Genomic DNA, 14,092 nt, shown 5'->3' on the forward strand with positions numbered 1-14,092 from the left:
CTAGAAACTTGATTTTTAGATTTTAAAAAACAGCAACTAAAAATAAAAGAACGCAGCCTTTTCTCCATCCAAGACTTCTGCTTCCACTTACTTTTGGGACTGGGGATGTGCGGGAGTGTCCTTCCTTTGCCCTTTGGGGTTCGGAACTCTGGGATGCACTGCTGGCCTGTTCCTTCCAGATCCAGCTTCCTTTTGGCCTAAAAAGGAGGGAGAGAAAGATTGCCATGGTTAAGTTACCAACAGGAGCTCAAAGAACATGTAAAAGGCAAAAGGTAAAAGACCCGTGGACAGTTAAGTCCAATCAAAGCTGACTATGGGGTGCGGCACTCATCTTGCTTCAGGCCGAAGGAGCCAGCGTTTGCCACAGACAGCATTCTGGGTCATGCAGCCAGCATGACTAAGCCGCTTCTGGTCCAACAGGACACCGAGACAGAAACCAGAGCGCATGGAAATGCCGTTTACCTTCCCGCCACAGTGGAGCAACGGGAGCTCACCACCGCCGTGCGGATTTGAACCGCCGACCTTCCGATCTGCAAGCCCAAGAGGCTCAGTGACTTGGAGCACCAGCGTCCCTTGGGGTCAAAGAACAGAATAGGGCACAAGCAAACAGGTGGCCACTAACATACATAGGTGACAAAAAATCAGCTTGGCGTTGCTGAGTTAAAGAAAACCATACCATATGGGAAACCATACCATTGTCTCTATTTGGACCCAAATGAGTAGAGCTGAACTTCTTGATGATTTGAGCCTTGGGGAAGTGCACTCTCTGTAGCTCAATGGCAGAGAAACTATGAAGCCTGCAAATGGTCCCAGGTTCAATCCCTGGCATCTCCAGGTAGAGCTGGGAGTCTCCCCTGCCTGGAGAGCCACTGCCCATCAGTGTGAACTATATTGACCGAGACAATACTGGCCAAGTGGTCTGACCTGGTGTAAGGCAGATTCCTAATTTAAGAGTAGCCCATGGGAGCCTCTCTCTGGTTTTCCTCTGTTCAAGTATGATCACCTTTCAGACTGTTAGCTGCTGTGAAAATAGTTCATAGAAAAGTGGGGCAGAAATACAGTGAGATAATAGAATAATTCAACAAAAGACATCTGCATCATAAGAACATGAGCCAGGCCTGCTTGTGCAGGCCAGCTTCCTGTCCTCACAGTGGCCAACTGGATGCCAGTGGGAAATCTGCAAGCTGGGCATGAGCGGAACATCAATCTGCCCACCTGCAATTTCCAGCAATGTATGCCTCTGACTAGTGGAGGAAGACCATAGCCCTAATGGCCAGTAGCCACCAAAAGCCTTTTCCTCCATGTATTTGTCTAATATTGTCTAAAGCCATCCAAGTTGGTGGCCATCGCTGCCTCCTGTGGAAGTGAGTTCCACAGTTAACTGCACTGCAAGAAAAAGTACTTTAAAAAAAAATCTGCCCTGGCTCTTCTAACTTCCAGCCTCATTGGATGTCTACAAGTTCCAGTGAGAGAGGGCGTGGGGGGGGGGGATTCTATCCACTTTCTTTATGCCATGCATAACTGTAAACTTATATCATGGTTTAAAGCTGGAATGCAAATCCTCACATGTTTTGAAGCCGTTAACCATAGTTTCCTGGTTTGGATGCAACTCCAAACTATGGTTAAGAGCAACTGCTTGGCTCATTTCCTCGCTTGTGTAGAACAAGGCCGCTGCTTGCAGGTACATGTTGTTATGCATATTCTAGTTTATTAAGCCATGATTCATGGTTTAGAACTTTAGACCACAACAGGGTTTCCTCTGCTCATCTCAGTGCATGGATGGGCCTAGTTAATTTTGTTAATCAGGCCAAGGACAGAAAAGGGGAAGAAGAAGAAATTAACTCCTGCTGCTGTTCTCACTCAGTGTTAGATATTAGCCAGGCGCCAGGCGCTTTTTGTGACTGGCGCGTGACTATGTGGAGATTTCTGGCAGGCTTGGCAACCAGTTTGGCAACCAGTTTTAAAACCTCTGCTTTAATACCATTTCCACTGTGCGTGTTTCTCCTTCTTGCATACTGGGACAAGTGAATTATTGTAACAGCAAGCGGCTAGCAATGTACACGAGAACACAGAACTGTAGCATTGGAAGGGACCAAGAGGGTCTTGCTGTAGCAACCGTAACCTAGGTTTAAACTTTAAGGTGCCATTTAGCACCTAGCTTATATACTTGAGTTTCAACCACTGGCTCCGCTGCTTGTCGACAACCCGTTGGAAAAGTTGCCTTGAGACATTCATGCCATTATCAAAGAACACAAGTGGTTCGAGAATACAGTGTTTCTCTTAAGGAGAGATGTTTGCTACCAACCTGGCTAGCAGCCAAAGCAAAAGGAAAAGGCCTGATCTTATCAGGGCAGGCTTCAGGACTGACTGCTTGATGGATTGCTACATGTTTCTATATGAATTTCAGCCCAACTCTGCAGAGAAATATGTCTGCTGAAGCAGCAGGTTTTGAAGGGTGGGTGGAGAAGGGGAGGTCAGAGCAGCTTTGATGCAAGTTTCTGCCAGTGAACACAGGTAAAGGGTCTCCGTGATAACAAGGTGGTGGTCAAGCAGTTCAAGGCTGACAGATGACACCTATGGAAGTATGGCAAAAGACAACCAAGTCAGCCCAGCTGAAGTTGCTAGCAGCAGACCTTAAGTGCTAAAGCAGGTTGCTACTGGGTAGTAGCGAGTTTTAAGTTCAAAGAGAATACAACACACCTTGTTGAGCAAAAGGAAGGGAGACGTTTCCTTTAGTGTTCCTACAAAGAAAGAGAAGCACTAATTCCCAGCTTGCAGCAACTAGCTGATTCTACTGGTCTGAGGCAACCTAATTATTATACCAAATTGGAGAGGGACCAATTTAAATAGAAAGCAAACAGACGCCAGGCTGCTGCTATTAGTATCAGGGCGAGGGTGGGGTTTGGTTTTCCAGTGGGGGGATCCCAATGGGGGAATTGCAAAAGAAGGAGAAGGAGAAGGAGAAGGAGAAGGAGAAGGAGAAGGAGAAGGAGAAGAAGAAGAAGAAGAAGAAGAAGAAGAAGAAGAAGAAGAAGAAGAAAGAGGAGGGGAAGGGCAGAGGAGAGGAAATGCAACAAGGAAGAATGTGTGCAATGAGTACATGATACTCAGAAGGTGCAGAGAGCACACAAATATGACTTTCTGCTATTTTGGCAAAGGAGGTTACCATGGGCAGAGGGGCAGCTCCAACAGCCAACACGTCGCAAAACACACCTGGCACCAGGCTAATTTCTAACACTGGTTAAAAGACCTTTGTGACGCTAACACGGCAGGTCCAGGTCTACCAACAAAGACCATGTGAGACAGCCAGTGTGGTTGCAGTGGTTAGAGGGTCGGCCTGGGAGAACAGGGTTCAAATCCCCACTCAGCCATGAAGCTCACTGCATGAGCTTGAGCCACTCATCGCCTCTCGGCCTAATCTACCTCACAGGACTTTTGTGGGGGGTTAAAGGAGATGGGGGAGAACCATGTTTGCCACCTTGAGCTCTGTAGATATGGAGATGTAACTGAAACAAGCAAACAAAGTGTTTTGTCTGGTACCAGAGAGACACTGAATGAAGACATAGAATTTACAGCCGTTATAAAGGCAGGTTCTGAAAGCCCGCTAAGGGCTAGCCACTGAAAAGATGAGGAAAGGGTCCGCAGGCATGAGCGCCAACTTACGGGAGGACACCTGTCCTTAACCCCATTCAAAATGCAAGCAGAAGCAATAAGCAAAGACGTCCGACAGGAAAAATAAGGGCAGGCAGCAGCAGCCCAAGTCAGCAAACTCCCCTATCGCTTCCTGCCCACTTCCTGCCCAGCGGCCAGACTGCTCCCATGCTGCCTGCCCTTCTCCTCAAGTGCTTCCTCCCTGCTACTGGATCACTTGGCCCAATGGGAGCCGTGGGAGCAGAGAACAGAGCAAGCCAGTCCCCAAGGGAGGCAGATGGAGCAAAGTGGCTACTGAGCGCCTTGTTCTCTATGGCTTACAGACTCTTCTAAAGCCATTCAAAGGAGCAGCCACCCCCACATCTTTGAGCAGAGGTCGGCAAACTAAGGCCCGCGGGCCAGATACGGCCCACCAGGCTCATTAATACAGCCCGCGAACCTTGCAGACCCTGCCGCCCACTCGGTCAGTCCTCGCGCTAAACAGGCGCCAGTGTGGAGGCCTCGCCGCACTGAGACTGACTTCCGCAATGTGGCATGCCTTCTGATTGGCTGCAGGAAGCTCCTGCAGCCAATCAAAAGCTGCAGATGCCTCTGGGCAGGTGGCGACGCTGACGCGGCTTCTGATTGGCTGCAGGAAGGTGCTGCAGCCAATCAGAAGCCATGGGTGCATCTGGGCGCTGCCCCTTCCTTCCCACTGAGGCGGCCGGTGCGGAGGCTGCCTCTGCCACCCAGGCCAGTGGCATGGGCTCTGCGCCCCGCCAAGACAGAGGACGCCTATGCTGCTGAAGACGAGGCGGCGACGGCTGTGGTGTGAGTGGCATCAGCCGGGGGGGGGGGGCTTTCAGGAGTGGGGGTGCTTTCAGGAGGGGGTGGGTCCGGCCTCCCACAAGGTCTGAGGAACAGTGGACCGGCCCCCTCCTGAAAAAGTTTGCTGACCCCTGTCTTTGAGGCAGTGAGTTCTATAGTTGAACTATGCGCTGTGTGAAAAAGATACCCCCTTTTCTCTGTCCTGAATCTTCCAGTGTTCAGGTTCACTGTTGTAAACCACTGCGATATATATATATTTATGACACAGCGGTATTTAATTTTTTCATATACATGCAAATAAATTGATATAACTAACCCTGTGATACAGGTTAGGCTGAGAGATGGTGATTGATCCAAGATCACCCAGTGAATTTTGTGGCCAAGTTGAGATTTGAACCCTTGTCTCCCAGGTCAAAGCCCAATACTCTAACCACTAAACAACACCAGATTTGCTTTTCTCAATCCAGTACAACTAGTGCCAGTGGCTAAAGTTCCCTCTTCTGTAGAAGCCTTTAAAAGACACGGGAATTCTGACTTGGCTCTGCAATGTGTTCGGCTTATTGTGTGCACTGGCTCCCCAGCGTTCTTGGGACCCACGTTTGCCACTGTTTTGCCGCCCAGTTTCAGAGACAAATTAGCTATAGTGCGGCATTTGATTCCTGCCAAAGATCGGTTTCCTTTTCTTTTAAAAAAGGACCAAGACACTAGCATGGTTGTAATGAAGCATGCACACACACAAAAGTGCCCGGTGTCTACAGGTCAGGCTTGTGTGTTCTGCATGGATACATGGTGCAGCTTTCAGTTAACATTGTCTTTGATGTACACACAAAGAGGGGTAGACAAAAAGCACACAAACCTAAATCTTGTATAATTCCTCCTGCCGCCAGGATGGATATTTGGCTCTTTTCTCTTACGTTTTGAAAAGAAATCCTAATATTTAAAATAAAGCATGCCCAGAGGTTTCCGCACAAGCGGGCTTGCAGATTTGTTTATACCACTTTGGTTTGAACACAGTGAGCCGAGATGCGGATATCCTCCTCTTTTTCATTCAGCAAGTCTCTGTGGGCACCCATATGGTTAAACCCAGCTGTACGGGAAACACCTGCCAAAGCAAACAGCATCACCCCAAGCAGCAGAATCCACTGTACCACCTTCTCCTGCCTTGCCTTTAAAAAAAAAAAAAAAAAAAACAGGCTCAGCAGATCAGAGGCAAGGAGGGTTCTCTTGGGTCTCAACGCTTTCTGCTCCCTTTGCTCCCCATGCGGTACATCTGTCAGCCACAAACTTGCAGGCCACAGAGCAACAGGTGGCTTTGACAGGGCAGACAATCCAGGGAGGGGTCCAGTAGCCCGCCAAGTCAAGATGCCAACCCTCCTCCCACAGTGCAAGGCGAGACAAATGGGCTCTGTGCTTCTCTTGTTCTCTCTCACACTCAGAGAGAGATAGAAAGATGCTTTTGCAAAGTTATTCTGCTCCCCTCCCTGCCTCCTGCTACTCTGTGATAGCCAGATGAGAGAAATGTATATTATCTGCGAACAAGTGAGGCCCTGCTGCAAACGGCTGCATTTTAAAAACCAATCAGTTAATCAATAAAAGTACTGATATACCCTCCCTCTCACAAAACATCAAGGCTTCGTAAAGCAATGTAAAAAACTTTAAAAGCAAATGAAGACCATCAAAATGACCAGTTACCCAAAAACAAAATTTGACAACTGCATTGGCCGGTCAGCTTTTCTTTTTCTTTTTTAAGTCTTCAAGACACCTGAAAGTCAAAAGTGAGGATGGCTGCTTGAATCTCAGCTGCAGGAACATCAAGGGCTGCTCTAGTGGGCTCCCAGCTTCTATATCTGAGTTTCTAGCACTGTTTCCAATTCTGCAGTTTGGTGACCCCACGGCAGCCTCCTCTGGACTCTAGGATGCTCCTGCTGGTGTGATTTTTACAGAAGTTGAAAAAGAGGGAAGGTGGCGAGACTGTGGCTAAACATTACACACACCAGAAAGAACTAGCCATATGTAAGTCAGGCTGTTGTGACTTCTAAAGGGTCCCCCACACAGTCATAGGCAAAGAAATCCAAAGGAGACCACAGAACTATCACTTGTCTTCCTTAAACTATCTATGCTGGTCTTTTTTTCAGTAGGATCGGAGCCTGCTCCCCCCGTGCCAATGGGCACAAGCCACCACTTCTTAAGTAGCTAAAGAGTTAGCTGCCCAAAGGACAGATAACATAAGCCAGGGGTCAGCAAACTTTTTCAGCAGGAGGCCGGTCCACTGTCCCTCAGACCTTGTGGGGGGCCGGACTATATTTTGGAAAAAAAATAGGAACGAATTCCTATGCCCCACAAATAACCCAGAGGTGCATTTTAAATAAAAGGACACATTCTACTCATGTAAAAACACGATTATTCCCAGATCGTCCGCTGCCGGATTTAGAAGGCGATGGACCCAGATCCAGCTCCCAGGCCTTAGTTTGGGGACCCCTGACATAAGCAGAGAGAAATGATATGACCCCTTTCGGCTTCCTCTGCTCGTCTCCTTCAGAATCTGCAACAGTCAGTTACTGCTTGTTTACACATGGCAACCCTTCATGCGATGAATATAACAGGCATCTAAGATCGTAGTAAACATTGCAAAACACTCACCAGCGGACTACCAGCTGCAACGGCAGCAACGGCTCCCAGGTGAGCAGTTGAGAGGCAAAGAGCATTTGCCGTGAAGCCATTTGCCTGCTACCATAGTGCTGCCCTACATTTAATTTGCTTGGAGAGGAGCTGCATGCCACACCAGCTGTGATCAAAGTTCTGCACACCCCAGCAGTAAAACGGTAACAGTCAAGAGCAGAAGGCTCAGATGCAACAACAAGAAAGGCGGGGGGGGGGGCGCACTTTCGTTTCCTGTCGTAAGGTCATGAGAAATGGAAGAGATCATCAGCTTAGCATGGCCCTTGACCTGGCCCCAAACGCAACAACCATCAAAGGCAGATCCAGAAAGACAAAAACCCTGCAGCCGACACTGTATTGCTTGGCACTCAGAGCTACACTGGGAGACCATCATCTAGCCCTATGAAGGAATTCAAGGCCAAGCACATTATGGGGAAAGTGAGAATGTGCGAGGCAAGCTCCACCCGCTCAACAGCAAAGCATGATGGGCACACCCCTAGCCAACATGCGATCAGGATTAATCTGAAATAGTGTTTCTACTCAGAAATCGAGTTTCCAACACAGAGAATGGAACCTTGGTCAATCAGGATTCCTGTCCCCATGTTGGAAACCCTCCATTTAGCCATTCCCCCCCAATTAAGACGTCTTGAGCGATGCAACTGCCACATGATAAATGTATGATGGCATTTTCCCATAGATGGAACCAGTAGCTTAGTTGCTTAAAAAGCTGAATGCGTGGCATCCAAAACTGTGAGGTGGTGGCTGTTACTGTATGTAGTTTCAGCCATTTAGCTGAAACTCTGCATCTCTACCTGTGGTTTATTATGGATGCTGAGAGCTGTTAGGAGACCCCGACCCCTGACAGTGCTGCAATTCCCAGAATGATTCAACAGTCAATCCTTCTTCCCAGAGAACTTTGGGAATTATAGCTCTCTGAAGCAGATAGGCATCTTCTTCGACTCTCAGCACCCTTACCAAACTGCATCTCCTAGGTTTCTTTGGGGGAAGCCACAACTATTAAAATAGTATAATAGTGCTTTAAATGTCTGGTGTGGGTACAGCATACTTTTAAAGCCCTAATGCAGTGTTTCTCAAACTTGGGTCCCCAGCTTTTGCTGGACTACAACTCCCATCATCCATAGCTAGCAGGACCAGTGGTTCAGAGATGATGGGAGTTCCAGAAAATAAACACAAGAGGAAGAGAGGGTCGGGGCGATTTTTGCACACAAATTTGAAGAGAATAAGTATAAGCTAGAGCATTTTCAACTGCTGGTGGCAAGAGAAGGCTTCTGTGTGTCTTTCCTCACCGTTCCAACAAGAGCAAATGAGAGCTTGGGAAGGGGTTCTGCATTCTGCCTGGGCACTCTTTTCACCGGGCAGGTTTCTTTGGGGAAGGCATGGTTGTTGAAGCGGCACGATAGTGCTTTCAAAGAATGGTGCAGATGTGGTCCAAGTGGAGAGCTGAAAGGCCCTCATAGGAAGTCGCCTTATAAAGAGTCAGACCATTGGCGAACCTCGTTTTGTAATTCTCTATGCCGTGTGGCAGCTGCTCTCTGATGTCTCAGGTTGGGGACATTCCCAACACGACGAGGGATTGAACCTTGGACCTTCTGCATGGAAAGCAGCAGCTCCACTATTGAGCTACGGCCTGTCCCCACAACAGCCTTATGGAAAGAATGGGAGACAGGAAAATAGGGTTGCCATATTTCAAGAAGTAGGACCCCCCCAACCCCCAACAATTTCTTGGTTTACTTGCTGAAAATCCAAGACAACCCGGCTCCTTCTGGAAATCCCCCCCCCCCCGACGTATGGAAGCCCTGCAGGAAAAGTTCCCCACGTCTGCAAGGGGTGGAGGGGTCAAGACTACACAAGCCGTCCACACACCGTGTATGCAAGGCAAGAGTCACCAGCGCCCGCCTGTCCGCTCCCCTCCGCCGCCTCCGAAACAGGGAGAAGGATGCATTCACAAGTCCCCATGGAGGGGAGGAGGGCGTTTGGTGGGGAAAGGACAAAAGGAAGTAGCAGAGCAGGCCAGGGAGCAGCTGCTTTGCCTGGCCCAACCTAGCGCGATCCTGTCATTCCCCCACCACCAGCAGGATTAGCCGCACGACAGCTGGCCGCCCAAGCTGCCACGTTGATAATGGAACAGAAGAGCCCTCCTCCTTTCCCCATCTCCTCAGCTTTGACAGGCCCATAGCCAAAAGGAATTGGGGGTGTCGGGGGGGGGGGCTAGAGGGAGAGAGAGGCAGAGAAGCAAGCAGAATTGGGGGGAGAGAGAAATGCCCTGCCTCTAAGCAAAGGAAGTTGCTGGTGGGTCGGAGTGGGAAGCAAGGAGGCCTCAATGCCCTGCCCTGTTTGTACAAGGCATAGTTCTTATTAAACATTTGCATTCATTTATTGATTTATAAGTATGTAAGAAGATGAACATTCCCTTTTCAGGGACTCTTTTTTTTTTAATGAAGAGGTGGAGAACAGGATCCTGCACCCCTCCTTTTCATTCCCGGCAAATGGCATTATCAACAAACGTTTTATTTGACTACTAGGCCTCAACCTAGCCAGGCATTCCTTGGCAAATTTCCCACAATCCCTTGGGGCAAGGGACGGGAGGGATGGCAAGACGAGCGGGAGCCTCAAACAGGTGAAACGACCCTGGTCGGAAGGCAAGCATTCCCTTCATTAACAGCCAAAAACAAAGGCCAAACCCAGCCCCGAGGGGGCCTACATTTCTTTAAAAAGAGGAGAAGAGAGGATTCTGGTGGCAAAACTGTGAACAGAGCCCCACCACGCTCTAGCCTTGCCCAGGCAGATATGTCATGCCCTGAACTCAACCCCCCCTCCTTTCCCCAAAACATGCACACACCCTCTTCTAGGGCGTGGGAACCCTTCTTCTACATTATCACAGAATACCACAGCGTTTATGGTACACACCCACTCTCTCCTTCTCTCTCTTTCATGCACAGACAGAACAGGATTTCCACCATGAAAAAAACAAGAACAGCACCTCCCAAGGCAATCCAGCCCTCTACAGAAATCTTTATACCCTCTCTGAAAACTATGCATGGGGCCCATTCACACATTGCAGCAGCGGTGATTAACCTGTGGAACCTCCAGATGTTGAACTACAACTCCAGGTATTCCTGGCCATTGGCAATGCTGGCCGGCCTGATGGGCGCTGCACCGAATAACTCAGCAGGGAGGAGGATTTGCAGCAGGAGACGGGGCTAGAATAGGCTCCATCTATTGCTCATCTGCCTGCCTTCCACCCTAGCAGTCCCAATGGGCCCCAGCTACTACTTGCCCTACACAACTTGGGCACCAGTGTGTCAAAAGGAACTGCTTTTAATTACCATATTAAAAGTTCCACAGGGCGGGCGCCACTACCGAGAAGGCCCTCTGCCTGGTTCCCTGTAGCTTTGCTTCTCGCAGTGAGGGAACCGCCAGAAGGGCGCCACTACCGAGAAGGCCCTCTGCCTGGTTCCCTGTAGCTTTGCTTCTCGCAGTGAGGGAACCGCCAGAAGGCCCTCGGCGCTTCGTTGTATACCACCCTTGTGTTCTGCAAGGGCAGTATATAAATGCTTATAAAAATTAATAAAGTAAATAAACTTCGTTCAAACCAACATTGGCTCTACCAAGGTTGTTGGACTCCAACTCCCATCAAACCCAATAGTCAGGGAATTGGGATTTGTAAACCTACTGTATCTGAAGGGCCACAGGTTCTCCATCGCTGGTTTAAAACTATGTCAAGTTCAAAAAAGAAGCAGGAAGGATCAAACTATGGCTTACAATTCTAGCTTGCTCACTAACCATAAATTAAACTAGCCAGTTCCCAGAGTTTGGATGCAGTTGGGAACTATGGGTAGTTTAGAAGTGGAAATAGATGCTGCCAATCTCCTGCTTGTGGACATGGTAGAGAGGACTTTGCCCAAGTCCATAGTTTAGTGTTTCCTTTGAACAGGCCCTTTGATTTCTACAAGAGAGTAAGGCTAGGATGTAACTCCATCCCTCTGAAGTGGGGCTTAAAACTACTTACGGTACATTTGATCGCAACTTACCCTAAATGAGCAGTCTGCTTCACAGTTATAAATATTTGTAATTTGCACATTGCACAGGCATAGTCATATTCCTTCTGCCCCTCTTTTCCAACTATTCTTTCTAGGGCTGACACCTAATTAAAGAGATCTCGCAGCACAATCCCAACTTCAAGTTATACAGGCTAGATAAAAAAAGAGAGGATTGCTCCTAAATCCCTCATGACAGCAGCATAACTTTATGCCAATGTGAAGTTCTATGGTACCCTGGCTAAGTTGTCAGAAAGGGCAGCTTAGCACAGATCCAATCCTCCACTGGCTAAAATCCTGCCTCCACCACCAGCATAACATTAAAACAGCAAAAGAGCTGTTGCAGCCACTGACTCAATGGGGAGACCAAGATGGCTGCTTCCCACTCAGCCACAACTGAGCACAGGATGCCAACTAACTTTGCAGCCAATTAAAACATACCAACAATGGGAGTCACAACACTCTGATAGGATACATAGCAGAAGCCAGTTATCACTCTGGCCCCCATGTCAAGTAAGTTTCACGTGTGCAAGGAGGAACTTTGGTAATGGGAAAGCATTTGGTGCAGATAGGGAATACAAGCAGCTTGGCCCGAGAAAGAAACTCAAACAAAGAAACAAAGAAACATAGGAAGAGCATATTGCACTAATAACCAGCTTTTCCATCTCAGGACTCCACTCAAATGCCCAGCAAATGAGGGTGTGCCCACATATTACATAGTGCACTTGGACTTTCTAAAAGTTTTTGAGAAGGCATCTCCACAAAAACTAAGAGGAGAGGTCCTCTTAGAAACCAATCTAGAGGGTAAGAATTAATGGGCAGTTCTCCAAATGGAAGGATGTAAAAAGCGGAGTCCCCTAAGGATCAGTATTGGGATCTAAGCTATTTAACATGTTCATAAATAATCTTAAATTAGGGCGGCCAGTGAGGTAGCCAAGATTGCTAATGATGCTAAATTGTTCAGGATCATTAACACAAAAAGCCATGGCAAAAAGTTCCAAAAGGAACCTCTCCAAAATGAATGAACGAGTCGTAAAATGGCAAATGCAATTCATTGTAAGAAAGTGTAAAGTAACCCATGCCAGGGCAAGAAAAGACCCTCAGCTTCACATACAAGTCCACAGAGTCTGAAAGCACAGTAACTGACCAGGAATAAAACCTTGGGGTCATAGTGCATAGCTTGTTTAAGACGTCAATCCACTGTGCAGCAGATGTGAAAAAGGCAAATCCCATGCTAGGGATCAGCAAGAAGGGAATTGGAGATAAAACTGCAGACAGCATAATGCCATTATACAAATCTATGGTGCAACCACATCTGGAAAGCAGCTCTGGTCGCCTCACCTCAAAAAAGATATTGTCAAGTTGGAAAATGTTCAGAAAAGAGAAACCCAATGATCAAGGGGATGGAGCAAATATTGGAAGATTCGGGAGAGATAAAAGTACTTCAGTGCTTAATTAAAAGTACACAGCAATTCATTAAACCAGGGGTCGGCAAACTTACCCGGCCTGGGGCCGGTTCCTCCAGCGCCGATCGCGCAATGGGCTGGAGGGTGGGGGAGCGCGCGCCCATATGCGTGCACACACGCGCTTTTTCCGGCACACTTCCGGGTCGGTGGAGCACCGGAAACAGCTTGTGCGCATGGGCGTCCTCTGACCCGGAGGTTCGCCGGAAATTACGCTTGCACATGCACACAAGCTATTTCCGGTGCTCCACCGACATGGAAGTGGGCAGCTGCGCCGCGCCACTAAGAGCGGGTGGCGGGGGTCGCTTAGGGCCGGATAATTGAGTTGCTCAGGCCGTACCCGGCCCGCGGGCCTTAGTTTGGGGACCCCTGAATTAAACTATGAAACTTGCTCCCACAAGAGGCAGTGGGAGCCACCAACCTGAATGGCTTTAAAAGAGAATTAGACATTAATGCTAAGGCAATCAGTGGCTACTAGCCATGATAGCAATGCTCTGCCTCCGCAGCTGGAGGTAGTAATGCTCCTTAATGCCAGTTGCTTGGACACCACAGAAGAGGAGAGTGCTCTTCTTGTGCTCCTTGTAGGTTTCCCACAGGCATTTGGTTGGCCACCATGAGAACACAATGCTAGACTAGATGGGCAATTGGCCTGATCCAGCAGGCTTTTCTTATGTTCTACCATACCCTCAAAATTTACGGTAATTGCTGCAGATGTCTCCTATATCCTGCACCTGTCTGCAATATTAATAACTGTGAATTAGACCTTTTGGCCAAGTGGGTAGCAGAACACACATAAAAAGTGTACATTGTGCAGAATGGAAGAATCCTTGTGACCAAGAAACAGCCAGACATTGGCGAGCTCCCATCATGCACTGGCAGGGGCATGAGGGAGCACAGTTCTCTCTAGCAGTGAAAACTTGGCATTCCACTGCAGCCATAGCTGTGACTCCGAGCCAAATGATCCTTGCAGGATCACCATCTGGCAACATGGAGCAGAACAAATAGACACTACAAACACCACGCCATAAAAATTCCCTTCATTGCTTGGGTAGCCTGGTGATCCCCCTATCCCCGCTAGTTTAACCAGATGTGTTTGACAGGTCATGGATATAGTTTATTTTTTTAAAAGAAAAACAGTAAGGCTTATAAAATGTTAGTTTACATTTTTTTAAAAACAACAACAACAACAACCCAAAATATCATCTAATTTTTTCTAAAAACTTGATTTTTTAAAAAATCCAAGGTGACAGGCTTTTTTGAGCTTCCCCCACATTTCTGCTGCCAGCAACTTCTGCAGGGTTTGAACATTCACACTATCTCTGATCTTCATTCTTCCACTGACCTAGCATAGGGTTGCCATACATCCAGAATTTCCAAGAAACCTCCAAGAGTGCCAGGATTTCAAAGGCAGAATTGACGTCCAGGGGAGGGGGGGGATTTCTTAAAGGTGGCACT

The 14,092-nt window shown here is 48.1% G+C and overlaps 1 protein-coding gene across 1 annotated transcript in view; it reads right to left on the reverse strand.

Annotated features, from left to right (window-relative positions):
* The window catches only part of E2F2 (E2F transcription factor 2), a 34,512-nt gene that overhangs the window by 6,808 nt on the left and 13,612 nt on the right, over positions 1–14,092 (reverse strand). The window contains exon 2 of the mRNA XM_033157913.1: positions 92–197. Coding sequence (XP_033013804.1) covers positions 92–197 — 106 coding nt within the window. The remainder of the gene's footprint in view (positions 1–91; positions 198–14,092) is intronic.

The sequence above is a fragment of the Lacerta agilis genome, chromosome 8 (genome assembly GCF_009819535.1).
Source record: "Lacerta agilis isolate rLacAgi1 chromosome 8, rLacAgi1.pri, whole genome shotgun sequence".
NCBI classification, from domain to species: domain Eukaryota; kingdom Metazoa; phylum Chordata; class Lepidosauria; order Squamata; family Lacertidae; genus Lacerta; species Lacerta agilis.